At 47.9% G+C, this 24,962-nt stretch overlaps 1 protein-coding gene and 2 long non-coding RNA genes across 5 annotated transcripts in view; 2 read left to right on the top strand and 1 right to left on the bottom strand.

Annotated features, from left to right (window-relative positions):
• Positions 1 to 24,962, top strand: part of LOC116834575 (uncharacterized) — a 48,905-nt gene that overhangs the window by 5,135 nt on the left and 18,808 nt on the right. The window contains exon 1 of one of the 3 annotated variants that reach the window (XR_004375985.2): positions 20,628 to 21,430. The exons of the other annotated variants lie outside the window; for them this stretch is intronic. This is a non-coding gene — a long non-coding RNA (uncharacterized LOC116834575). Of the gene's footprint in view, positions 1 to 20,627; positions 21,431 to 24,962 lie in introns of those variants that run through there. 3 annotated transcript variants of the gene reach the window in all.
• On the top strand, positions 13,495 to 20,484 carry LOC116834576 (uncharacterized). The gene is made up of 3 exons (XR_004375988.2): positions 13,495 to 13,995; positions 14,124 to 14,227; positions 20,189 to 20,484. It is a non-coding gene; the product is annotated as an uncharacterized LOC116834576 (long non-coding RNA).
• Positions 19,940 to 24,962, bottom strand: part of MAP6 (microtubule associated protein 6) — a 69,102-nt gene continuing 64,079 nt past the window's right edge. The window contains exon 3 of the mRNA XM_032796781.2: positions 19,940 to 20,210. Coding sequence (XP_032652672.1) covers positions 20,010 to 20,210 — 201 coding nt within the window. The 3' untranslated portion in view covers positions 19,940 to 20,009. The remainder of the gene's footprint in view (positions 20,211 to 24,962) is intronic.

Raw genomic sequence — 24,962 nt, 5'->3', positions numbered from 1 at the left:
TACTGAAGTCTAGCATAAAACCCCATTGGTTACACTTTTTTTCTCTCTAACACACCTCACATTTTACATTTACACTACTGTGACACATTTTCACCTAGAGTTGTTGGTTATTTAACACATTTTGCCCATAACTGTTAGTTGGTTATATGCTGCTGTGACACACCCTTTACATAGAAATTGTTAGCTACCTGTTATATTTATACTTCAGTGTCAATTGGTTAGCAACTGTATTGTACCCCACTATTAAAACCCCCTATACTATTTACTAAAAGAAACCCCTCCCCAATTGTCTACCTTAACAAACCCCATACCCCACACTACTGAATTTTCCCTGTTTTTGCATTTTCTTAATAAAGTTTATTTTGCACCCCACCAGTGCAGTAGTTGTCCCCCAAGATCCCCTACCTGCTGCCAGGGTCACTCTGCACTAGCTAGAAGCCAGGATGCCTTTACTGGAACTCTGATGCCGATTTTGCCTTTGTGAGTGGTTGGTGATCACTGATATCAATAGAGATAGGCTGGTTTGCACGAAGTGAGGCCTTGCCTTATCTCTTGGGTGATTTTCCCCACTGCTGTCCAAAGGTCTTACAAACCATTGAAAACATACTCTGTGATCACAGAGAAATGCATACGTGGTTTGTGGTTTTTTAAATACAGCAAAAAGCATCCTCAGTTCCTTTTCCTTGCATGATCTCATTTCACCTTCTATGTATTTAATGACTCTTGATGGGCCTGAGGTGACAAATTGGGAGCGAGACCTGAATGGTGCCAGAATTCAGTGTGGTTCAGATCCAGAGTTTTGGCTTAGCCCAGTATAGAAACAGCTGCAATGATCTAGACTGAGATTTCCTCCAAGCTCCAAGGGTGTTTGCAACCGGAGCTTTGCTGTTTGCCTATCTCTAGTAATTGTGTGATTATGGTAATTACACACAAAAAGATAATTTCTTAATCATGTGTAATGAGCACCCTTCAGCTAGCAAGCTATGCACACGCTCATTCCCGCTATTAACAGGCTTTGAATCCACCTCCTTTTGTACTGACTCTGTCCTTCATTACCATACGCAGTTTCTCTGAGATGCTTTGTAATGGTTTGATGACTGGATTTAGTCTAATTTCTTCTTAGTTGTTACCTGACAAACCCTATCATTACAAATCCTGTGCTGTGTTTTATCGTCTTAACAGGTGTTGGAATTTCCTAGTATCCATTCCATTCCCTGTGATGAGAGTCACCAGATACCAAAAGCTTAAGGTTTATATTTAGCAAGCTCGGTAGCGCCGAGACCATCTTCCTGTTCTGTGTCTGTACAGCGCAAAGCACCATGGGGTCTTGGTGCAGGAATAGGGCTCCTAGATATTATCACAACACAAATAATAAACAATAGCAATAACTAAGGTTTCCTCTTTAAAGGTCAAAAGGTCTGACTCTCTTATCGCATACACTGGTTTTATACTGGTGTGAAACTATTAACTACATGGGTGTTACTCCAGATTTACATTGGTGTGAAAGAGCAGAGAATCAGGCCCACAACCTTCCAAATCTATATAGAAATATTTGGGACTTTCTTCAATGCTTTATCTTGGGCCACTTTTGAATCAGGTTCCTTCTGGTTTTGTACCCGGTCCACTCGGGGGGATATTGTTTCTGGGCTCCAGGAATGACTGCCCAGCTCTCTTTCTACCTTGCTAGAAATGGCTGCTTCATCTAATAGAGTCAGAAAAGAGAAGCAGGCCACCCTGGCCCAGAGCCTCAAAGCTAGTTAGGTCTAAATGCTTCTGAGGATCTAGTCCTTTGTGCTTATAGTGATGACTCACTAAAAGTGAAATTCACCCCATGCACAGGGTCAGCCTAAGACATAGGCACCGCTTAAGTCTTACCTGAAGGCTTAAATGGAGTAACGTACAGCAGTCAAAAGTTTGTATTAAAACAATGAAAATTAGGTTTTTGCCTGAACAAAGTTTTTGGGAAAAGTATCTGATCTCTGTGAAAAGTTGTGCTGTTTCATCAGATTAAAAAACAAAAAAAAAGACAACTGAAAGCAGAAAACTTCAGCTCAAACCCTATTTTTAGACATTAGACAATTCCACTACAATGCATCATGGGAGTTGTAGTTCATGTGCCTCATGCCCTCATTCATCTCTATGGGCTGGGGTTTCCAACTGGATGCATCTCCCATGATGCCCCAAAGTTATTTGACTCCCATGATGTATTGTATCATTTCACCAAGCGGGGACACTGTGGTGCATTATGGGAGATGTAGTCCCACCAAGGTACATAGCCGATAGAGGAGAACTGGGGCATGGAACACCTGAACTACAACTCCCCTGAAGCACTATGGCAGCATTTCTCAAGTGAAATTTTTGGGTGTCACTTTTCCACTAAAAAACGTTCACCCTGCTCAAGTGTTTAGAACTTGTATTGGCCTTAAAAAGTATAAGATGCTCTTGACTGCAAAATAAAGACAAGGGGTTCTATCTTCCCATTGAATATTGTATACAGCAGGGATTCTCAAACTGAGGGTTGGGACTCCTCAGGGAGTCGCAATTATTATGGGGGGAGGGGGAGAGCTGTTACCCTCCACCCCAAATCCTGCTTTGCTGCTAGCATTTGTAATGGAGTTAAATATATAAAAAAGTGTTTTTAATGCATAAGTGGGGGTCGCACTCAGAGGCTTGCTGTGTCACCAGTACAAAAGTCTGAGAACCCCTGGTATAGGGCGTGTGGCATCCAAATGTGGGTTTTTAAACGTCAGTTAAGAAATTATATTGCATTAATCCTCTGAGGATTTCAAAAAGAACTGCTGATCTTGTAAATGAGGCTCCTAGGATAAGCCTTAAAATCCAATGCACAAGTCTGTCTCTCACCAGCCAATATCAGCTACCGTACCTCAGCTGAAATCAGTGGCATTTCACTGGTGTAAGCGAAGGGAGCATCAGACCCATGGGCTTTCCCTGCTCAACCAAATATAAATCCATCATGATCAAGTAAAATAAATGATGCTGGCAGAAGTAATGTTTCAGTGAATGATGGGCAACAGAAGATCCCATTCCAAGCAGTTCACCATTTTTATTGTACGCCGTAGGACTATACACGTTTCATGCAGGCTATGTGTTTGTCCCAGCTGCCACTCAGAATGAAGTGCTTCACTTCATGTGGGTGGGTCCTGGGCTAAAGTACTTGGTTCCTGGTCTGTAGTACCGGTGGCTTTATCAAGAGTCCTGCAAGCAGAAAAAGAGAGTCATTCCACAGCTGCTAGACTGAATCGGTGATCAAAGACCACAAAACATGCCTCCCGCCCCTTGCCAGTTGGTATTGGCCTAGCAGTGAATCACTGCTTGGAGTGCATTCATTTATTTTAAACACAATAAATAGTTTATACGTTCACTGTATTGATAATGGGCCTGATTCTGCTCTCATTTAGGGACTGATCTAAAGCTCATTGAAGTCAATGGGTGTCTTTCCGTATACTTCACTGGGCTTTGGGTCAGGTCCGTGCACTGGTTTTATTACACCTGTGCAGCTTCAATGACTTCAGCAGACTTGCGCTGGGTTTGGGCACAAACAGGATCAGGCCCAATGGGAAGCCACAAAACGGCTATGAAAAATGTTTGCCAATTGATTATAACCTGCATAGAAAGTCAAAGGGTGTCTCACTGTAAAATTGTATAACAAATAAGCAGTGTGTTTCCCTCAAAGCAAACAATGAATGCTGGTGAATGCCCTGTAACGTAAGGGAGCTGTGTGCAATAAATTAAGGGGTGACTCATCTGCCCTGAGCTTCTTAGGGACCCCTGAAGTGCTCAGATCCTGCCGTGTCAGTAAAATGATTGGCTTTACCAAACAGCAGCTGCCTGAAAAATACAGGCCAGGGTTTAGTGTGAGCAGATAGCAATGTGAAAAATCGGGACACTTTCCTTTGGGGAGTGGGGAAATGGGGGTATAGTTGCGTATATAAGACAAAGTCCCTAATCTCGGGACAGTCCCAATAATATTGGGCCTTCTGCTCATCCTACCAGGATTCCACTCTGCCAATACCTTTCATGTGTAAATTCAGCGATCCAAGGGAGCTGATGCCATGTGGATGGTGGGTGAAACGTCCTCTGGGGGCTAGCTCTGTCTCCCGCTCTGCCTCAGGCTCTTCCCCATCCCCACTCAGCCCCTGCGCTGCTGCACGCCACGTCCCTCCTCTCCTCCAGCCCCCTCCTTGTGAGGGCCCCCCCCGCCAGCCTGCCACTGGTCACATCCCTCATCACCCCTCCACCTCCCTTAAGACCTCCACCTCGCCTGCCCACCACTCGCTGCTTCCCTTCTCACCTCCCCGTTCCTGCATGACCCCCCTGCCCACCGCATCCCTCCTCACCCCAGTGAAACCCCCCACTTTCCACCACTCATCACATTCCCTCCTCATCCCCTTGCCACTGCGAGACCCCTCCCTGCCCTCCACGTCCCTCCTCACCCCCCACCCCATCAAGACCCCCACCATGCACTGCTTGTCTTGTCCCCACCTCACCCCCCCCAACACACACTCACCATTCGCTGTGTCCCTCCTCACCCTCCAGTTCCCACAGGGGACGGGCTGGAGGAAAGGAGGGATGCAGTGAACAGTGGTAGCAGTGGGTGGTGGGGGCCTCGGAGAAGGGCGGAGCAGGGAGGGGAAGAGGCAGAGCACAGCCAGGGCCACCATGGGCCAAGCATCTAGTAGTGGGTCAGAGGTGGCTGTGCCAGGGGAGGTTTAGCCTCCCTGGCCTATTATATCTGTCACCCTTGATGACAGATCTTGTTGGGGAGGAGGGACCCAGATGTTGGGCATTGGTATTAATTAGCAGTCCACAGGCCTAGCTCCTCAGCTGGTGGAAATCGGTGTAGTTCCATTAGCGTCAATGCTGATTTAACCAGCTGAGACGCTGGGCCATGTGCCAAGGAGGACAGTCCATGGGGACCATAGTCGGAGGAGCTACATGCCTGGGGTCAGTGCAGGTAGGGGATCCTGGAATCAGGGAGGATGGTGGGGGAACAAGCTGAGGGAGATCAGGGCAGGAGGCAGATTGGCTCAGGGCGGGAAAAGGAGGAGGTCTGCGGGGTTGGCTTACAGCAGGTGAGAGCTGGAAGGAAAGGATCTATGGGGTCAGGAAGGGCAATAGATGTGCTCCATGTTGATCAGTAAGGAAATGGAAAGGGGATTTCTGGGGCAGGGGAGGCATATGGAAAGGGAGAGATGCAGTGGGTGGGAAGGACTCTCTGAGGTCACAGAGGCAGAACGGAGATGCAGGTGGAATCCTGGCCAGATTTAAAATGGCTGCCATCACATGGCTGTGGCCATTTAAAATATCTGGGAACTGTGCTGGTCTTTTCAATGAGATTTATACGCAGGTTCTGGCCATATGTACAGACCGATGAGAGTTGGGGCTTAAAAGGCAAGACGGATTTTGTGGCCAGCACCCTGCCCATGTGAGTGTAGGTACAGTAGTGTCTGCCCAACTGATCAAATCCAGTGCAATCCTGGTTTGCATCCTGTGAGCGTGACTTTCCCTACAAGAGGCTATGTGTGAGCTCAGCCTAGAGCCTGGACTGGGAGCTGCTCAGCTTGGGACAATCTCACTCGTGTCCAGGGTTTATCTGACCTCCACACTTCCAGATTGGATTTTTCTGCCAGAACATATTGGCAGGGGGCTTGTGGATACTTCCCCACCCCAAGAAGCAGTCATGGCGCAGGGAGCGAGCTGGTAACACAACAGGCTTTCTGCAGGGGCAGGGGGTGCACAGTGAGAGAGCTGGCCATAACTTGGGAGGAGGGGAAGCCAAGAAGGAGGTGAGCCCAACACCTAAGGACAATGGAGTCAGTGGGAGTGTCAGGCCTACAGCAGCACTCCACCTGACCTAGTCACGTTAGGGCGCTGCACTAAGTGCTTTGGGGCATGTTTACACTGCAGCTAGGAGCCAGCCTCGGTCCACAGACTCCTGTTAACATGCTAAAAATAGCTGTGTAGACACAGTGGCTTGTGCTGGGGCTCTGAAGCCAGGGCTGAGGTTCAGAGCCTGAGCTCCAGCCCAAGGTGCACCATCAAAGCAATATCTACACAGCAATGTTGAAGGTGCTCGCATGAGTCTGTGAACCCGGGCAGTGAGGCTTTCACCCAGATGCAGTGTAGACATACCCCTGGAGGCCAAAGTCCTCTTGGCATAGAACAAGAACAGCAACACAAAGGTGCCCTGCATCGCCCTGTGCAAATATGCCTCAACCAGCAACACATAGGCAGGCTACTCATCTGTATTTAAACTGGACAGTCCTCTTTTCGGGTGGTTTGTCCCTTGTCCAGTACTGAGAAAAAACAAGACCTGGTTTTGTCCAGTATCAGATGGGGGTGCCATTTTGAAGAGGCCACGTCGATGGGGGGGTGGAGTGGCACACGCTTCAAAATGGTGTCGCCTTTGTGTGGCATGACCTCGTCCACACTGTGCTTGTGAAGGCAGGTCAGCAGGGGCAAGGGTGTGCCGGTGGGGCAGGCCTTCACCATTCCGCAAAGTACCAGAATGCTCAGTATTCTGGGAATGTGTCAGCGGACACCCTAGCAATCCACACTAGGGGTGAAAGGGCCTTTCAGTCTCCATGCCCCCATGCAGCACTTGTGCTGTGAACAGTTCTCCCCTAGGAGCTGAGCTGAGATCACCAGCTTCTTTCATGTAAGCCACTGAATGACCATGAGATGGAAATGTCCCAGCAGGCTATGCAGCAGCCTCCTGGAGGAGAAAAGGTCCACCAGGCCCCTCATCGGCATCCTTCATAAGAAACTGAAATAAGAATAATGGTGTGATAATCATTTCAAATAAAGCTCATTCACAATGGGTGTTAAAATGGGGGAGGGAGATTGCATTAATTCCCTGTGAATTCCCTACTTAAGGAAGGACACGAAACAAAACATCCCCCCTCTCCCATCCCCAATCTTCCAGCACACACAAAAAAACAACTGGATCATGTATAGTGGAATTGGGCAAAGTGAAATATCTACAGTTAGAACAAAGGGTGGTTTGAAGGTGAAATATCTACAGTCAGAACAAAGGGTGGTTTGAAAGAAAAGCCAGCTCCTGAAATAAAATTTTCTCAATTTATAGACTGTGTGTTAAAAATTCCTGTTGTCTCAGCCAGGCAAGGCACTTATCTGAAGTTCTTTGCACTCTCACGGCCCATCTGTGACAATGTATCATCCAACAAAACTGGGGTCACGCCAAGTTTGCGGCAGAAATTAATGATGTGCTATGACAAGGTGACAGATCGGTGCCCTAAGGATGGGCTGGATGCTAAGCAGCAGCTCATAACTGGTTGCAGGTAGCTTGGGAAAGAAATCTGGCAAGAAATACAGGGGTTTAGTAGTGAATTATCAGGCGTCTTAACAACCGGCCAGCATTTAACAGCTTTAAACAATAGATTGAGATACTGTATGTCACACACATAACCCCTAGCATGCTAGCAGGAGGCTGTTGCCCCAGGCAGGGAGGCTGGCGCCCAGCTGCAGTATAGACATGGCCCAGGGCACTCAGTGCAGCGTCCTAAATTGACTGGGCTGGAGGGAGAGGTGCTGTGGGCCCACTGACTCCACTGTCCATAGGCGTTGGGCTCGCCCAGGGCCAGTGCAGGATGTTTCGCGCCCTAGGTGAAACTTGCACCTTGACCCCCCCCACGCCCCTACCCTGAGGCACCCCTCACCTGTGGCAGCTCCCCACCTCTGCCCTGAGGCGCCACCCCTCCTCAGCTCACCCCTGCTCCAAGCACGAGCACCCCGAGCACTCCATCGCTGCTTCACTTGTCCTGCCTCCCAGGCTTGCAGCACCTAAGCTGATTGGCGCCGCAAGCCTGGGAGGCAGGAGAAGTGAAGCAGCTCACCCCTGCCCCGCCTCCTCCCCGAGCACGCTGTGGCTGCTTCACTGCTCCCATCTCCCAGGCTTGCGGCACCCATCAGCTTAGGCACCGCAAGTCTGGGAGGCAGGAGAAGTGAAGCAGTGACAGCGTGCTTGGGGAGGAGGCGGGGCAGGGGTGAGCTGGGGTGGGGAGTTTCCCTCCGTGCCACCCCCCTGCCCCACTTGCTGCAGGCGGCCCTCCCCGCATGCCCCTGCCCCAGCTCCTGCCACCTAAATGCCAGTGGTGACCAGGGCGGCCAAAGATCCAGGCGCCATGGTCGCTGCCGAAGAAAATGGCACCCCCCAAATCCCGGTGCCCTAGGCAACTGCCTAGGTCGCCTAAATGGTTGCACAAGCCCTGGGCTCCCCTCCTTCCAAGTTATGGAACCCAGAGATAGGAGCCCACCTCCTGATTCTTCCCCCTTACATCACCACTACTCTGGTGTCACATCAGTGAGCTCAGTGGTGCTCCTCATCCTGGTTCGCACTGATGTAAACGTGTTTAGAATGGGCCAGCTTGTCTGCTGGTGTATATGGGCATAGCTCCATTAAAAACAGTGGGCCAGATCCAGCGCTATGGGTTGGGCATGAACTTAGGAGGCAAAGGACCTCGCTTCTCATCCTAGCTCTGATGCTGACTCACTTTGGACAAGTCACTTAACCATTTGGTGCCTCAGTGTATTAGGGATATGAGATTTCACCACCCCTGTGAAGTACTTTGAGATCTTCAGATGAAAAAAAGCTAGCTGCAAACTGATATGATTTGTAACTAAGGTTTATCTTTGGTAAACAAGGACTCAGCTGCTAAGAATTTGTAATAAGGAGAAGTGCTGGTACCCAGCGCTTGCCAGAAAAAGAACCAGGGTGCATGAATGTTCTTGCTCCATTTGGGCACTGGAGTTTTTGTTCCTAACGACTTCATCTCTGTGCATTCGTTTAACCTAAGGGCCTGAGCCTCAGCTGATGCCAGTGGGCATAGCTCCACTCCATTTACACCAGATGAAGATCTGCCTCTGAATTGCATGTCATTAATTTGCCTAGACACCTGCTCTGTTCATGTCTTCATGAACCTGGGGCGAGATTCACAACGTGGACTTAGCCATCTAATGTCTAGGCTCCTGCTGCCCAACGGAATCCTCAGCCCCAAGTTGTGCACTCAGGCTCCCCACGGGCACAGTTAGGCACCTAAGAAAGGGATTCACAGAAAGCAGGATGCTGAGTGGGGAGCCACCTACTCTAGGCAGTAGGAAATGCCAAAGAGAGGAGCTGGGAGGCAGCACACATGCAAGCCAGCCCATTATAGCCACCACCCTGTGGTTAGTCACTCACCGGGGAGGCAGAAAACTCAGGTTTAAGTCCTGAACTAAATCAGGGATTCAAACCTGGATCTCCCACATTCCAGATGAGTCCCCTCATGATAGGGCATTGGTTAGCCTGGGACAGGCACATACTCCAGCCAGCCCCCTATGTGCCTGCTCCTGGCCGTGTGTGCAGGTGAGGAATGCTCTGAGCACCCAGAACGGGTCATGGCCCACGGACAAGATAAGTGGGGGAATGCCTAATCTGTTCATTCTTTCAGGGCTCAGGTGTGACCCAGGGCTCCCAGCAGCACTGTGAAAGCAGGACCGTCCTGGGCGGCTTTGTGGTTGCCCACCAGCAGAACTTTAGGCGCCTAGGGCCTACGGGGTTAGGTATCAGCTGAGCGGTAGTTTTGTAAATGTCAGTGACACCTAAATGTTGGCCTCAGGTGCCTTAAAAGGCAGTTAGGTGCTCACGTCCCTTTGTGAATCTAGCCCTTGGTCACCTTCCTACTCCTCAATGAAAGATCCAGTGTTGTGGCATCTGCTGTGTTAGTCACTTCCCCGCATGTGTGTTCTCTTTTCTGAGACGCTGAGAGATAGAGGCAGTGTGGTCTGGTGGACTGAGCATGAAGATGGGCACTCTTAAGTTCCTAGTTTCAGCCAGACGGGACTAGTATGGTCATCACGTCTGAGCTCCTGCCTGGCACAGACCCAAGAATCTCACCCGGTAAACTCTGCCTCAGCCCCATATCTTCTGGTTGAGCTAAATTCTAATTAAGTTAAATTGTAATCCTAGGTCGCCAAATGTCTTGCTGTGAGGCCTCAGGTGCGTCACTTAGGCCTAGATCCTCAGGGTATTTAGATGCCTTCCACCCCCACCCCGGTTAATTTCAGTGGGAGCTAGGCAGCTAGATAGGTTCGAGGGGCTAGGCCTTAGCCTCTCTGTGGCTCATATGTAGAGTGGGGAGAATAATACCCTGCTTCCCTTGCCTCTTCTGAGAAGCGTGAGCATTAACTAGGTAATATTTCCAAGTGCTTTGTAAATACAGGGCCTCATGCCTTTGAGTCACACCGATGGACTGAGCGCAGCACCAGACAGTTGAGGCGTAGGGGTGTTAGATCCTGACTCACAGGGTCCACTACTCTGCTAGCAATCCCACTGATTTCAATGCAGAGACATTTAGTACTCAGTTCGAGGACAGCCCTGTATGAGCACTAATTAAGGGGACCAGATCTGTCCTTCATAGTGGCATGCCCCTCGCCACACATCCCTGCCTTCTCTCCCCTTCCAGCCTTCCAGCTCCCTCATGCCCCTCATGCCATACATTGTCTCTGGCTTGCTCCCGTGGCTGTAGCTGGCACTGTATTATGATGTCACACAATAGTACAGTTCCTGAAGGAAACCTTTTCACTGGTGACTGGCTGGCTCCCATTGTCCTTCATCTGGTCATTTACTAACATGTTGCTCTTGCTCCATAGCTCACTGTGCCCAGTGATCCCACTGTCTGCAATGGCAGGTCTCCAGCTGGAGATCATTAGGAGCAGAGTGTGGGGATGGGTAGCGAGTGCATATAAGCATTGCCACCCCCACCCTCCTTATAGACTATTTTGTTGTGGGATGCTGTAGGAACTGAGAAGCAAGGATTGAGCTGTGACTGTCAGTCTCAATGCAGTCCCGGTTCTGCCCCTCAAAAGGCCAGGCCAAAGATGAGTGGTGCAAACCAGAACAATCAGGCTGTCGTCCAGACAGACTGCAAACAACCCTGTTGAAATCCACCCGTGAGATGTCTTCTACTGCTGATCCAGCCTCTGCAGCTTCTTCTGGAAACGGCGTCTGTTTTGATGTCCACTGATGCAGCTTTAGATGTGGCTCCTGCTGCTTTCTCTGTTCTGCTAGGAAAGGCTGTTGCATTGACATCTGCTGCTGTTGTGGCTTCTGCAGCTTTCTCTGCCCTTCTGGGCTATGTGAGCTCTTTCCCAGCCTCCATAGCTCATGTGGCTGCACAGTTTCATGAAAATCCAGGAGACCCCACGAATTCCTCTGCATGGAGCCCCATGTTCTGCCAGCAGCACCAGTGCTGCAAAGGCAGAAGGTCACATTACAGCGCTGAAGAGGGAGGACGCCTGGGCAGAAGGCACAGGGCTGAGTGGGGTTCCCCACTGCTGTAAGAGAGAGGTGTGGCAAGAAGCAGAAACACAAGCACAGCTATCCTCAAAGGCTGCTACGATAGGCATAGCAGTGAGGCCAACTGCTGCCCAGGCAACCAGGCCAGGCAGAAAGTGGTCTGGCAGACTGGAGACAGGGTGCCGAAGCCGTATCACAGACAGAGAGGGAAGCGGGGCCCTTGAGGGGTGAGGTATCACTGTTTATTCTCACCAGTTACATCGTGATGGACCTATCATCTCAGAGACGCCCTGACGAGCTCAACACTGCACACGAGAGGGGCGCTCGGGGAAGGCGTGGGGACACTGGAGAGATTCCTGTCAGAGGCAGGTTTTCAGAAGGGCTTTGAAGGAGAAGGCACTTAATGGATGGGAAGTGGGAGAGGTTTAAGGGTGAGGGAGGGGCTGCACAACAGCACCCCGCAAAACTGAGGGTGAGGGAAGAATGTGGAGGGGAATGAGAGAGGAGCAGAGAGAGCAAAAGGGGAAGCAATGTGCGATGACAGAGGGAGAAGAGGTGGTGGTGACCTTTCTCTTCTCTGAAGGGTGGCTGAGCCACACTCTGTCCTGAGAGGATCCCAGGGTACCTATGCTTGTCCCAGTGACAGGAGGTCACCACAGACAGTCAGCTAGCAGGACTGGGGATTCAGGTGTAGTGTGACCAGCAGCTCCCCGCCCAGCAGACGGCAGCACTGAAAGGCATCTTCAAAACAGCACATGTGCTGCCCTGTTCTGATCTGCAGCTGCCTCTCCCTGCCCTACTGGCCACATGGAAACACCTGTTGCTGAGATGGAAAAGCACAGTGCAAAGCCCGGCCTTTTGGGATGACATCAGCACCCAGGACTTACATGGCCCTTTCAGCTCTGCAGGGAACCCAGTGAGTTTCAGTGTATGGGCAAGGGACCTACCCTAGTAGAATGGCGCAAGGTAACACACACATCCCATGCAATGGTGTCTTGCTGGCCACGAGCGATGTGAAGAAAGGCCACTACTACACAACAAGACACTCAGACAATTTGCTTTAAAAGCCAATGTGGGTGGGAGATCATGAGGTATCATGATGACAGCAAAGTAATTTCAAATCTCAACCAGTGTTTATTGGAAATGCATTTTCTCTTTGCCGGCAAACATTCCTTCCAGCTGTTGCTTATGTTTACTTTGCCTTCGCCACTGTCTTCTGAGAGAGCACAAACATCTCCATCATGTAGCGCACTTTATGCAGCAGTCTCTCCATAGAGTGAGCTGGCATTCGAGACACCCAAAGGTCCTTTCATTCTATGCACAGATTTGTCATGAGTCTCACGTGTCCTCCATCCTGGCATTCATTGGGTAGGTAGCTTTTCAAAAGGCAGCCTACAACAGAAATCCATGTTGCTTACAAGGAATCTCCAAACTTCACAATGAGCCACCAGTCATCAAATACCAGAGGTTTATTACCCCTTCCTGCAAACCTTTACTCGTGTGAGTAGTCCTAGTAATTTCAATAGATTTACTCACATGAGTAAGGATTTGTATGATTGGGCCCTTAAACCCACAGTTAAATTAGACTTACCAAGTAGCTAGGTGACCAAGATCTGGCTAAGGTCTGACATCTGGAAGCACCAGGGCATTTTACTACAGCACTGGGGATAATATTCTTAGCACTGAACACTAGCATATGTTCAAGTCCACACTCAGAAAAACATTTCTTATTCCTACACAGGTCTTTAATTTCTGTTGCTGCAGTTATTGAAAGAAGAACACAATTATTTCTAGGACACTGGGAAACACCAGCAATGACAGAGACATGTGCCTTAACATTCCTGTTCTCTTTGACAGTCCACTGACCCAATATATCCTAATGCCTACAATATCGAGACACAAAAGACAGGACTCATCTCTGCAGGTGGCACGTCAGCCAGTGAGATATATTCTTGACTTACTTTGACTTTAACTGTCAGGAATTGTGAGTTAATAGTTTAATTAATTTGACATTTTCAAAGATGATCTGGAGATTTAGACACGCAACTTGGAATATTTCAACCCAAAGCCACATATTAGCCAACCAGGGAATCTAAAAGTAGCCAACTGTGAAGGAAAATCTAGTGTATTTTGTCAGATTTTACCATTTTCTGACTGGCTAGCTACTGGTAGCTGAAGCCAACCTCAAACATTCAGTTTCTGATGGTGTAATGAAGTAAAGTTGATCTTTGGTAGTTTTAATTTATACATTTCAATTCTTTTTAATCTTTTCTCCCCTAAATTCGTATCCAACACTGTGCTCATTCTGGTGAGCGTCTCCACCTTTTAAGTGATCTACAAAGTGTGACATCCCTTTTTAAATAACGCTTGTCCTCAAAGCTTTGTACTGACCGTCCCACAACACCCCTGTGAGACAGATCAGTTGAGTCAGTAAGTGACTTGCTCCATGCTACACAGTGAGTCAGAGGCAGAAAGGTGATTAGCCCCCCAAGAGTTCCTGGTGTCTAAGCCTATCGTCGATTCATTAGACCACACAGTCTCTTCAAAATGTATCATTCATGTGTATGTAGCGCTTGAAATTCGCAGCTAATTCTAAATCCTGTTTTCCAGCACTGAGCATGGTGGGTTCCTCCATGTTCTTGTTGGAATGCTAAGCACAGGTGCTTAGTGATTGCATGGTAGGTCAGATTCAGGTGCAAAAATACTGGATGTATGAAAACAATTCTGATTAGCTCTCACAATTACCCACAAACACATCCAAATTGCATATGCTTAATGACACACATTTTCCCTGTCTATCTACCAGATCTAGCTGGGTGCAAATGCCTCTGGAAATTAGAGCTGTGGCTATGACACCCTTAGAGCAATTGAAATGTTTTACGACTGTATGGTTGTCATGCTTGACCACAGGTTGGTATGTGCATGTCTGTAAGAAGTTGCTGAGGCTAGAACAGGGTGTTGTTTTCAGCACTCGATGGAAATGGAATATATTTAGTAGATTGTTTGTAGACTAGGCATAGATGTGAAATCTGGTAGGACATATGGTATAATGTCAATTTTTTTAACATGGGCCAGTTTCTCAGCTGGTGAGAATGAGCATAGCTCCACTGAAATCAATGGTGCTATGCCAAAAGACAAGAGCCACAAATCTGGCCCAAAGATAGATGATTTTCTCCAGTTGAGGATCTGGCCCAGTGCGTTAACGTAACATTCATTAAATGAGAATAGAGGTAATATTCAAGGCAGACGCTTGCAGATCTGGATGAAAAAAGCTGAATTAAATTCTCTGGCTGTTCATAACTTGAAGTCAAAATATCACCTCTTCCCTTCGACCCTTCATCTTTTTTCCCAGGTGGTAATCGCATTTACATTACTATACACACCAATACGTTGCACTTACACAGAAAGTGTCATCCAAGGTGCTCAAAGTGCTTCATACTCAGTTAATCAAGCCCCTGAAGAACATCTTGGTGGTTGGGTATTATTAGCTTTAGATGAGTAAACTGAGGCACAAATAAATTAATCTGTGACTTGCCCACAGTCTTATAGAGACAATCAGTGGCACGTAGAAACAGAACCCAGGAGTCCTGGATTCCCATCCACTGCTCAGAATAAGACCACACTTCCTCCCTCATGTATCCAATATAGTACATGTTCCAACATGGATTTTTAACCCTTTGTAGATTACCACTGAAAAAATGTCTGGGAAAACAAATGCACTATTTCCCCAGCAAGGATTCTATGCACCCTGGTCAAAAAATTGTTTGGCTTCATATAGACTGCCTGTGTAAACCCCCTGTTGCTGGACATCTATGCATATGGGCCAGCTTGTGAATGAGCACCAACCCTACCCAACACATGGACATGACTGTTGGCAAGATATGATGCAAGCACTGGTGTTGAGAGTAGGATTCTGAGTTTCCAGGCTTGTGGTTGAGGATGTGCCATTGCCAGTTCACTGCTGAGTAGCTTTCATTTGATATGATCATGTCAGAGGACCCAGACTGTAAGTTTCTGCACTCAGGGCCTGATCGAAAATCCATTGATAGCAATGGAAAGACTATCAATTAACTTCAATGGGCTTTAAGCGGCTTTGTTGGAATGCCAGGTACGAGGGATAATAACTCAGCCATCATACTCTTGGAAGGAGCTCCTCTCCTCCTCCACATTGGGCCATGTTTCTGCAGCCTGGCTGACTGTGATTCGAACAGTAGCAAGGGGCAGAGAATCTTGCCCAGTAGCCTCCTGCACGCAGGGGCACGGAGCAGGAGACCTTTGTTCAACACGGCACCGATTAGAAATAAAACCCAAAACACCTGCTCCATTCACATGCCTTCACTGTCCATCTTCATCTCTGCCAATGTTTAGCTCTCAGTTCATGCCTATGTGACTGTAGCAGCCATCTGAAGAGAGCCAGAATGCAGCATCTCACTGTTATCTTTGCAATATGAAACTCAGCTTGGCTCTCCTAATGTAAAACGTTGGAGAAGGTGCTTCCTTCACTTACTCAGCTATGCTTCTTAGCGAGAAAACAAGATCAAGAAGATGGTATTCGTCTTCAGCATTTATTTATCATTGAAAAAAAAAACCCTTTGAGCAAGCAAAGATCACAAGCACATCACAATCAATTGGCTATACATTAATCTGTTTGTTTTGTCATTCTCATACTAACAGCAAGAATGAAGTAGCACCAAGAGGTGGTGTGCTCAACACATTACAGAGACAATTTGTGATATGCAACCAAAGCCAGGCCACAAAATAGTAATTAGACACTTCCTATCTGCCTCCAAAAGGCAAGAGTACATGGGAGTCATGTATTTACAACAGAAATATTGCAGATGGGGAAGCAGATGATGGATTTTGCAAAGCAGTCAGAAAAAGAAGCCCGTTGGCATTTAGCACCATCTTGCAAAAGGGAGTGACAGCACAATAAGAAGACACAGTGAAAATTAGAAAGCAGGCAGTCAAAGCCATAGGAATTCTCACAAGGATAAAGCAAACACTTTTTAACCAGGAGAGCAAAACATATAGTAAGTTGGTAATGAACTATAACTGCTTTTGTGGCACTTGGAAACCCAAAATTACAGAATAAATTCTTGCCAAATTAAAGCAACAAGCTAAGCATCCAAAGTGGACTTGAATCAGCAAAGATCTCATCTCCTTTCTGATCAATGTTAAATTCACTATGTGGGTACTAAGTCTGAGCAACGAGAAAGCAGGCAGAGAGCTATACAATGTCCTGAATCCATGCACACAGCTGACATTGGTAGGAGTTCCATTACAAACTAAGGCAAGATGAGGCCCTTAGGACCAAATTCTGTGCTGAGATACACCGCATGTAACCCAGCTGACGTCAGCAGGCTCGCATGGAGTGCAACTCAATGAAGAATTAGACCTTAAGACCTGATTTTATTATATCTCCTAATATTAATCCCCAGGCCAATCTATGCACTTCGATGCATGCCTGGGGCCCTCATTAGTGTGCACATCTAGAGACAATATTGGGCCTATCCAAGGGACTTATTGCTAAATCTCCTAGGGCCCCATTTTAGTCCCATTGACTTCCAGTGGACTTGGCACTTAGTGAAGCATTAATATGGATGCTAATAGGCAAAAATGTACGATCCTCTGCAATGAATGGGTACAATCCTCTCTCATGTGAAGGAGCCAGCGTTTCTGGCTATTGTAAACTACTTTCATGCTTCAGCTGCTCTGATGCTTCATCATCGTAACTGTTGCTATCCTCTACCTGAGATAAGAAGGTATGGTACGGAGGCGATGTCTACACTAGTATTTATGTAGGCAAACTTTTGTCGCTCAAGGGTATGAAAAAAACACCTCCTGGAGTGAAATACGTTTTGCCAGCATAAGTGCTCGTGTGCACAGCGCTATGTCCGCAGGAGACACTCTCCCGCCAACATAGCTACTGCCGCTCGTTGAGCTGGTTTTATTGTGTTGACAGGAGAGCGCTTTTCTATTGGTATCAGCTGTTCAGTGGTTACAGCTGTGCCACTGGAAGCTTGTCAGTGTAGACATGGCCAGAGAAATGTAAAGGTGAATGGAGGCATCAGGTCAACAGGTCAAGAATCACAGAGTCTTTGAGGCTCAGCTCTCTGCGAAAAGTTAACAAAAATCTGTTTTCATGCAAGGAACAGCAAGCTGCGTTATCTTTCATGAGTTCAATGAAACGCTTTGCTGAGCTACTCTGCACTTACAGAATGAACTGAGGTTTGAAGTTGCGCAACATCCATTCAATTTCTGAACACTCGGAATAGCGATGACCATTATAGACAGTTCAGTAAGGTTCTCCATGAAGCATGCATGTCAAAAATGCATTACATTCGCAAACAGTTCCACAGTTTTACTTCCTGGAGGATTTCCCTGGTTTCCTCCTAAATATTGGAGGTATATGTGTATATATATATATATATTTTTTCCACATAAACATCCTGGTTAGTTCATACTACACAGTTCTAACACAGCTAAACTTGGAAATACACCACTGAATTCAGAACATGACACTTATTTAAACTCAAAAGCTTTAGGTTGTTAGCACAAGGCAAACAGGACACATTACACAACACACTAAACGTTGTATGTATTCATTACTCAGGCCAGCAAAGTTTGCTATTTCTGTAGCATAGAACTTCCTTAATCTTTAGAAACCTCCTCTTACCCTTCCATTGTAGCATCCCTTTTAATTTTTCAGACATACCAAATGACAAACATTTAGATTCTGAAAACTGAAATCGCCACCTCCAGAAAAAACAAACAAACATCATTGCAAGTATTTAATTGAAATCTAATATATTCTAGAAGCAAGATATTCCTTTTTCCAATACCACTACAGCAATATGGTTCTGGAGCTCTCAGCTTACATTTCCCCCAGTAGCTTTTGCCCAGTGAAATTTGCAACTTTAGCTGTAGCGAAAAGGATCAACCAAGGCCAAACAGGCGTGATTCCTACAGCTGCTCTGGGGGTTTATTACCCAGGTGGTTCAATGTCTCAGGGTACGTCTAGACTACCCGCCGTATCAGTGGGTAGTGATCGATTTCTCGGGGATTGATATATCACGTCTCATCTACACACGATATATCGATCCCTGAAAGCGCTCTCGTCGACTCCGGAACTCCATCAGTGCAAATGGCGGTAGCGGAGTCGACAGGTGGAACCGCGGACGTCAATCTCGCACTGTGAGGACGAGAGGTAAATCGATCTAAGATCCTTCGACTTCAGCTATGCTATTTACGTAGCTGAAGTTGCGTATCTTAGATCGATCCCCCCAAGTGTAGACCAGCCCTCAGTTTCGTCAAGCAGAAACCAATCCTACAAGGTACTTAGCTCTCTTAGCTCCTGCTGAATCTGTGAGCCAAATGCTGAGATCAGCACTCTAGGCCAGAGCTGCAGCTGGTATAAACCAATATAGCTCCATCAAGCTCAACAGAGCAATGCAATTGAAGCCAACTGGGAAACAGGCCTTTTGTGTTTACTGAGTCACGCTGACATTGGTGGGAATTTACCAGAGTAAGGACACAGTAAACACTGAGTTGAGAGCTTGAGGATTTGGCCAAGTTGAAGGTTAGGGCTCCCAATAACTGCGTCATGGCTCCATTCGCACAATTATGAGCAACCATGACTTAACGTGCAGGTATATTTAAAACTATTGTGTTTGTGACAATTTCCTAGCAGTGTGTATGAAAATGCAATCAGAGCTAACAATGGTGACTTGCTCCATGCTACCTATAAAAAAGCCATGTCTGCAAATTGAATCCATTCCTGAAACCTCCTCCTACTCCTGTTGCACACAATATCCATCTGTATTTGAAAAACTAAGGAATCAGACCAAGATCCAAAACAAATCAGAAACCATAAAAAAGATGCAGATCCTGGAAAACGACAGGGAGGAACAACCTGCAGAGTCTGACCTGAAGCCCATTCAGGAAATCTTTGCAACCAGCTGGACTCTCTCTGGGCCATACTTCACTTTCCATTCTGCTGCACCACAGGGCCAGATCCTGAGCTGGTGTAAATGGGCCTGGCCCATCTATACCAGCTGACGATCTAGCCCAAAATCTTTCCTTACAAGGGATCTGAGCCTTCATCACTTCCTTGGGCCAAACACCTACTGATCTCTCTGAGAACAATTCTGCTCTCAGTCACAGTAGTGAGAGTCTGGAGTGACTCCACTGACTTACGCCAGGTTTACAGAGCCAGTTCCTGCAAGATATTGAGCACCTCTCCTATACTGTTGATCCCAGTGAGAGAAGACAGAGCTCATCACCCCCAAAGGACACACAGCCTCATGGAATCAGCTTTTAGGAACAGAACTGCACCAGTGGAACAAGTGCCAGCTTTATGCAATCAAAGCACTGGAGGATCAGGCCCAAGGAAAGAGACAAGCCTTTTAATACATTCGCAGCGCACAATTAATTGAAAACCTTTGTAATCCTACAATCCTCTGTGCATTCCACCCTCCTTATCTTCCCCCCATCAGTCTGTGTAGATCTGTGTCATGCAGGCAAAGCTGAAATCCTGACCTCTGAAATGAGTATTCCTAATCCTCCTTGGAAATAAAACATAAAAGCTTCTAATACAATCAGAACAAAAGCAGATTAGAAGCCTCTAATTAATTTTGTGGCCTTTATTTAATAAAAGAAAAAAAAAGAAAGAGAGAGAAAAGTGCAGTGAAATTTACTCTTTAGCCTCAGCCAATTTATTGTTCATCTCTTTACTTTTCCCCTTGTCCTCTGGCTTTGTCCCACTGGAGCTCTCGGCACTCTTTTTCTTGGCAGCCCGGCCAGATGCGATCTGCTTGTCTTTGGCCTTTTTCAGTGGTTTATGGCTCGTTGTTGTCTTTTTTGGTTTGGAAGGCTGAATACTACGCTTCTCCACCTGGATGCATGTAACATACAAACCACCAACACAGAAACACACAGGAAAAGGTAGAAGAACAGGATTTAGACAGAGACATCATCAATGAGATGGCAATATGTGTTTATTTATGTTCCGCATTTAAGAGCTTGTCTACACGGAGACTTTGATTTATACCCCAGCCTGCTGTGCACTAAGGCCTGGTTTACATTGAAATCGATCTAAGTTACACAACTTCAGCCACGTGAATAACATAACTGAAGTCGACATACTTAGATCTACTTACCATGGTGCTTTCCCTATAGTATGTCGACGGCCGACACTCGCCCGTTGACTCCGCCTGTGCCTCTCACCCTGGTGGAGTACCGGAGTCGACGGGAGAGCACTCAGCGGTCGATTTATCGCGTCTAGACTAGACTAGACTAGACTAGACTAGACTAGACGCGATAAATCGACTCCCGCTGGATTGATCACTGCACATCGATCCACCGGGTAATGTAGACAAACCCTAAGTCTCTGTGTAGACAAGCCCGAAGTCAAGTGTTGGGGCTAATGCTATGTAAGTACAAAGGCCAGACCCTCCTGCGCATTTTGTCACCCCCTTGACTGGCTGATTTGGGGAGTGGCTTTGCAATCTCATTGGGCGTTGCCTTTCTTTGGGATCAGACAAGGGAAATGATGGCCCAGAACAAAGGTGAGGGGAAGAATCTCAGGATCCTTTGTTGGACGCTCTATAAATTCCATACTGTCACCATTGTTTAGGGGGCTGCGGACTGGGAGTGGGGGAAGGGCGTGCTCCTTATTCTGCTCCTTTCTAAGTTTGGTACAATGGAGGAAAAACACATTGGGATGCCTGGGGTTCATCTGCTGCCAAAAGAAATAGCAGCACCAAGCATGGAATTGGAATGATATCAGAGGAAGGTGTGAAGCAAAACCCTGGATCCAGCCCATTCTCACTCTCAAACTTGGGAGGGGGGTTCAGAATCCCACTGAAAGCAGAATTTCTGATCTGACCCCCTCTCTCTTTATATTGGAACCAAACAATACCTTGAAGCACTGCACAGCTCCAAACTCTGGGATGAAGGAAAAAATCCAGACCCCAAATTGTACAGATCGGATCCATTTAAAAACCCATCCTTGGCTGCTGTAAATCAGTGTAACTCTACTGAAGTCAATGGAGCCACCTCCATTTACACCGAGAGTCTGGTCCTTAGCATGTTACTGGTGTGAAATAAAAGAAGGTAACGCATTTGTATCTTTGTGTTTACCAAGTAATAATATCAGAGGGGTAGCCATGTTAGTCTGAATCTGTAAAAGCAGCAGAGAATCCTGTGGCACCTTATAGACTAACAGACGTTTTGGATCATGAGCTTTCGTGGGTGAATACCCACTTCGGTACCATTGGCACTTCATCTAGACAATGCATGTGAATAGTCTACCTTAGAGATCAAGGGAAATGTTGAATTTGAAGAGAAGAAGTTGTCCTGAGGCAGACTCTATGCAGGCTAGTTACAATCCAGCAATCAACCCACCACTGGACTTAAGTCGCAAAAGCTTATATAATGTATACACCAGCTTGACGCGCAAGTTGACGCCCCTTATGAGCTTCTGCACTGGGGTGTCGAATGATTCCTAATAGGGTTCTCGGCCAGAAATATGCCATGGGAAGGGATATGACTACAGCTGGTGGCTGTGAAGATACTTCAATACGCATCGGCCGCTGCTGCAGGCCACCTGCCTGGCCCTTCCTCACCCTTACGCTGTTACTTTCTCCCTTTTGAAGATCTTGGTAAGGGCTCACTGCTCACAAGCGCTCGCGTATACCCTGCGATCGGATCGAATTTGTTATCCCGCGACCCAGACCTAGCATACAGGCTTGCCTTGGGCTCCCCCTTTGACTGAGAGGCTGTATTACTGGTTTTCGTGCTCTACTCCTCCGTCCCGCGCAGAGCTTGTACTCAGGGACTTAGCTTTATAAAGCTTAACCTCTGTTGAGTCTATCAGGTCTGAATTCATTCAGGGTTTCAAAAGACAAAGGATGGCAAGAGTTAAAACAAACGGGAGGGAGGGGGGGGCGCGAGGGGGGCGGGGGGGTGGGTGGATTGTGGTAGACTTAAGGCCGACGGTCCCGGTATTCGTTAGCGGCATTCTGGTCATTCGAATCGGGCAACCTTAACCCCTAGCTGTATATTTTTGCCACTGCTGATTAAACCTGTGGTTCCATAACATCATGGCGGCCAGATTTGCCAGAAATCAGCATTCGCAACAGCCTTCCAGTGGCTTGATCCAATGCCCATTTGACAATCGGAAAACTCTCTAGCTGGGGATCTCGAGGCCGTGGAGCTCAAACAATAGGTGCGCCAACTAGTGTTGGGTACGGCGGGAAAGGCTGATCACATGTGGCCAGGCTCGAGTGCTCCTGCCCTTTTGAAAATCAGGTCGGGACTCCGGTGCATGCACAGGTCTGGGGCTAAGATCATACCACACTTGACTCCGTCGGACCGGTCTGCTCGTCGACAGGGCCAAGGCGGAGGAGTAACTGTACTAATCAAATTACAGTTTGGCCACATTATGCTTATCGATTGAAAATGAGCAGGGTCTAAAGACGACTCATTTGAGGATAACGTGCAGGTTGGACATGATCGGGGTTCAAATAACTTTATGGGTGTCGCATTGCAAGCACTCGGACAGCATCCGTGATCTGCAGCCGAGCTTATCCCTCGTACTGCAGAAGCAGGCGGGTCATTGGCTGGGAGGTGTCGCAGAAAGGTGAGAAAAGCTTCCATCATTGCCTTTCCTACAATATCGACCATGGTATCTGGGATTCCGCAGGGCTTCGCACTTGCATTTGCTCTCATATTTGCCACCGGACATAGGTATACACTGCAAGCGGCCTCTAGGTTTGAACAACACTCGGCACGCTCCCTCGTGGACCGTGGGTCACGGTCATGCCTATCCCAAGTTTCTCGTGAGGCTTTTTTAGATTCACCCCTGTGCGCCCCGCTGCTGGATTGCATATGTGTAAGCCAAGCACTGGTAGCTACCACTGCTTCTCTTCTTCTTAGCCCTGAGGCAAATACTAGAGTTAGTGGAACGGATTCAGCCATCAACAATCGCATTTCCGCCTCGGATGGGAAACACGGCTCTTTTCGATTCCATCAGAATTTTCCTTTTAAAGACGGTCCGCCAGGTTTTGTTAGGAACAACTCTTTGCAGGGGAGTGTAGGGAGGAAAAGAAGCAAGCCAAAACTTTGTTTGTTTTTCACCAACCAAAAAAATCCAACAGGTTGTACCCACACAACATTTTCACATTAATTCAAATTATCTGCACAACCACGCGACAAATTTACAATACCACTCCATAATGAATAAATAGATGTTCTTCAGAGGCGCATACATGGTGGTATTCTTAAGTTGCGCGGGCGGGGCTGGGGAGAGAGGGAAGGGAAGAATGCAAGAGGGTCATGACAGGACGACTGACCGACTTGGGAGGAAAGGGCCGAACAAAATATGGGAAGCCCGAGGCATGACAGTGGCGGACGAGCGGAGTTAGGCGGGTGAATCACTGCAGAGTTCAGCAACCAGGGAGGCCCAGCCACACAGATTCTCTGTGCATCGCGCAGTTGTGGCGGCTGTCTGGCTGTCCTAAGGGTGTTGTCAGAGTAGGGGCGAAACGGCAAACCATGCGCGCAGTGGAGCCATAGGGAGAACACCGCTCCTGCAATCACGCGGGATTGCAGATTCACCTCCGATCCCTCATGGTAGCGCCAGCAGGCACGAGGAACACGCTGTACCTGTTCTTTTAAGAGCTCTTGAAAGAAATTAACCGGCTTTCGGTGGCGGGAGCGAAGAGAGAGCTCCGCGCATCTGTCACTGTCCATGATAGCTTTGAAGTTTGGCAAATGAACCGAGCGCCGCCCGCTGGCCCGGTCGATGCTAGCGGGTGGGCAGATCTCACAGACCCACTCTGTCTGGACGCGTTTAGTAAAGCCTCCAGGAGAGCAAGGGTCTCGTAGATTTGTTGTGAGGAAAGAAAGTTCAGTTCTATTCACTGTCGATGGAGAACATACCATTGTTGGCTGGTACGCCTGGTGCGAATATTTACAGGAGAGGCCACCTCCTCCGCCTCGCCTGCTCTCCTCGCGGGACACCGGGCGGAGAATTGAGGGCTTCCTCCGCTCCAGTCCGCGCTTCCTCCCGCGTGCTCCGGATTTGTGACCCGTCGTCGGTGGCCGGCATGAGGCCGTGCCGAGGGCGCCCCAGTGTGTGGCTCGGCCTATTTAGCCTTTAATGACAAATACATGTCGCTGTCCGGTCTTTGTAACAGTCCGTTCCTCGTTTCTCCTTTGGGCCGACTGCGAAGCATTATTCGACGCCTGCCCAGTCTGGAAGCCAGGAAATCAGCCTCCGTGGATATCTTACCAGGGAGCGTCCAAGACCCCGTGCAGGAGAAGGTCCCTATTTTTTAAATGGGGCGGAGACTCTCAGCTCGGATAAGCCGTAGCAACCAATTGATGGTTTCTCTTTGCCTCTCCACTTTTTCATTTCTCACGTGCCCTTCAAGATGTCCTTATTATAACCCTTTCATTGTCTGGCCGGATTCAACGTATGCCCGACCTGCGTTGGAGGAAAGCGCTTCTCCCCTCCTTTGGCTAGATTGGTCGCCTCTGGAGTCATGTGACGGAGCATACGGTGGGCGTACAGGGTCGGAGGTTCGCGGCAGCTCAACGGCACGGGGAAGTGTGTAAGCTCGTTGGGTAACGTGGGTGAGGC

This window comes from Chelonoidis abingdonii, chromosome 1 (assembly GCF_003597395.2).
Source record: "Chelonoidis abingdonii isolate Lonesome George chromosome 1, CheloAbing_2.0, whole genome shotgun sequence".
NCBI lineage: Eukaryota > Metazoa > Chordata > Testudines > Testudinidae > Chelonoidis > Chelonoidis abingdonii.
This window is presented reverse-complemented; position numbering and strand designations above follow the sequence as displayed.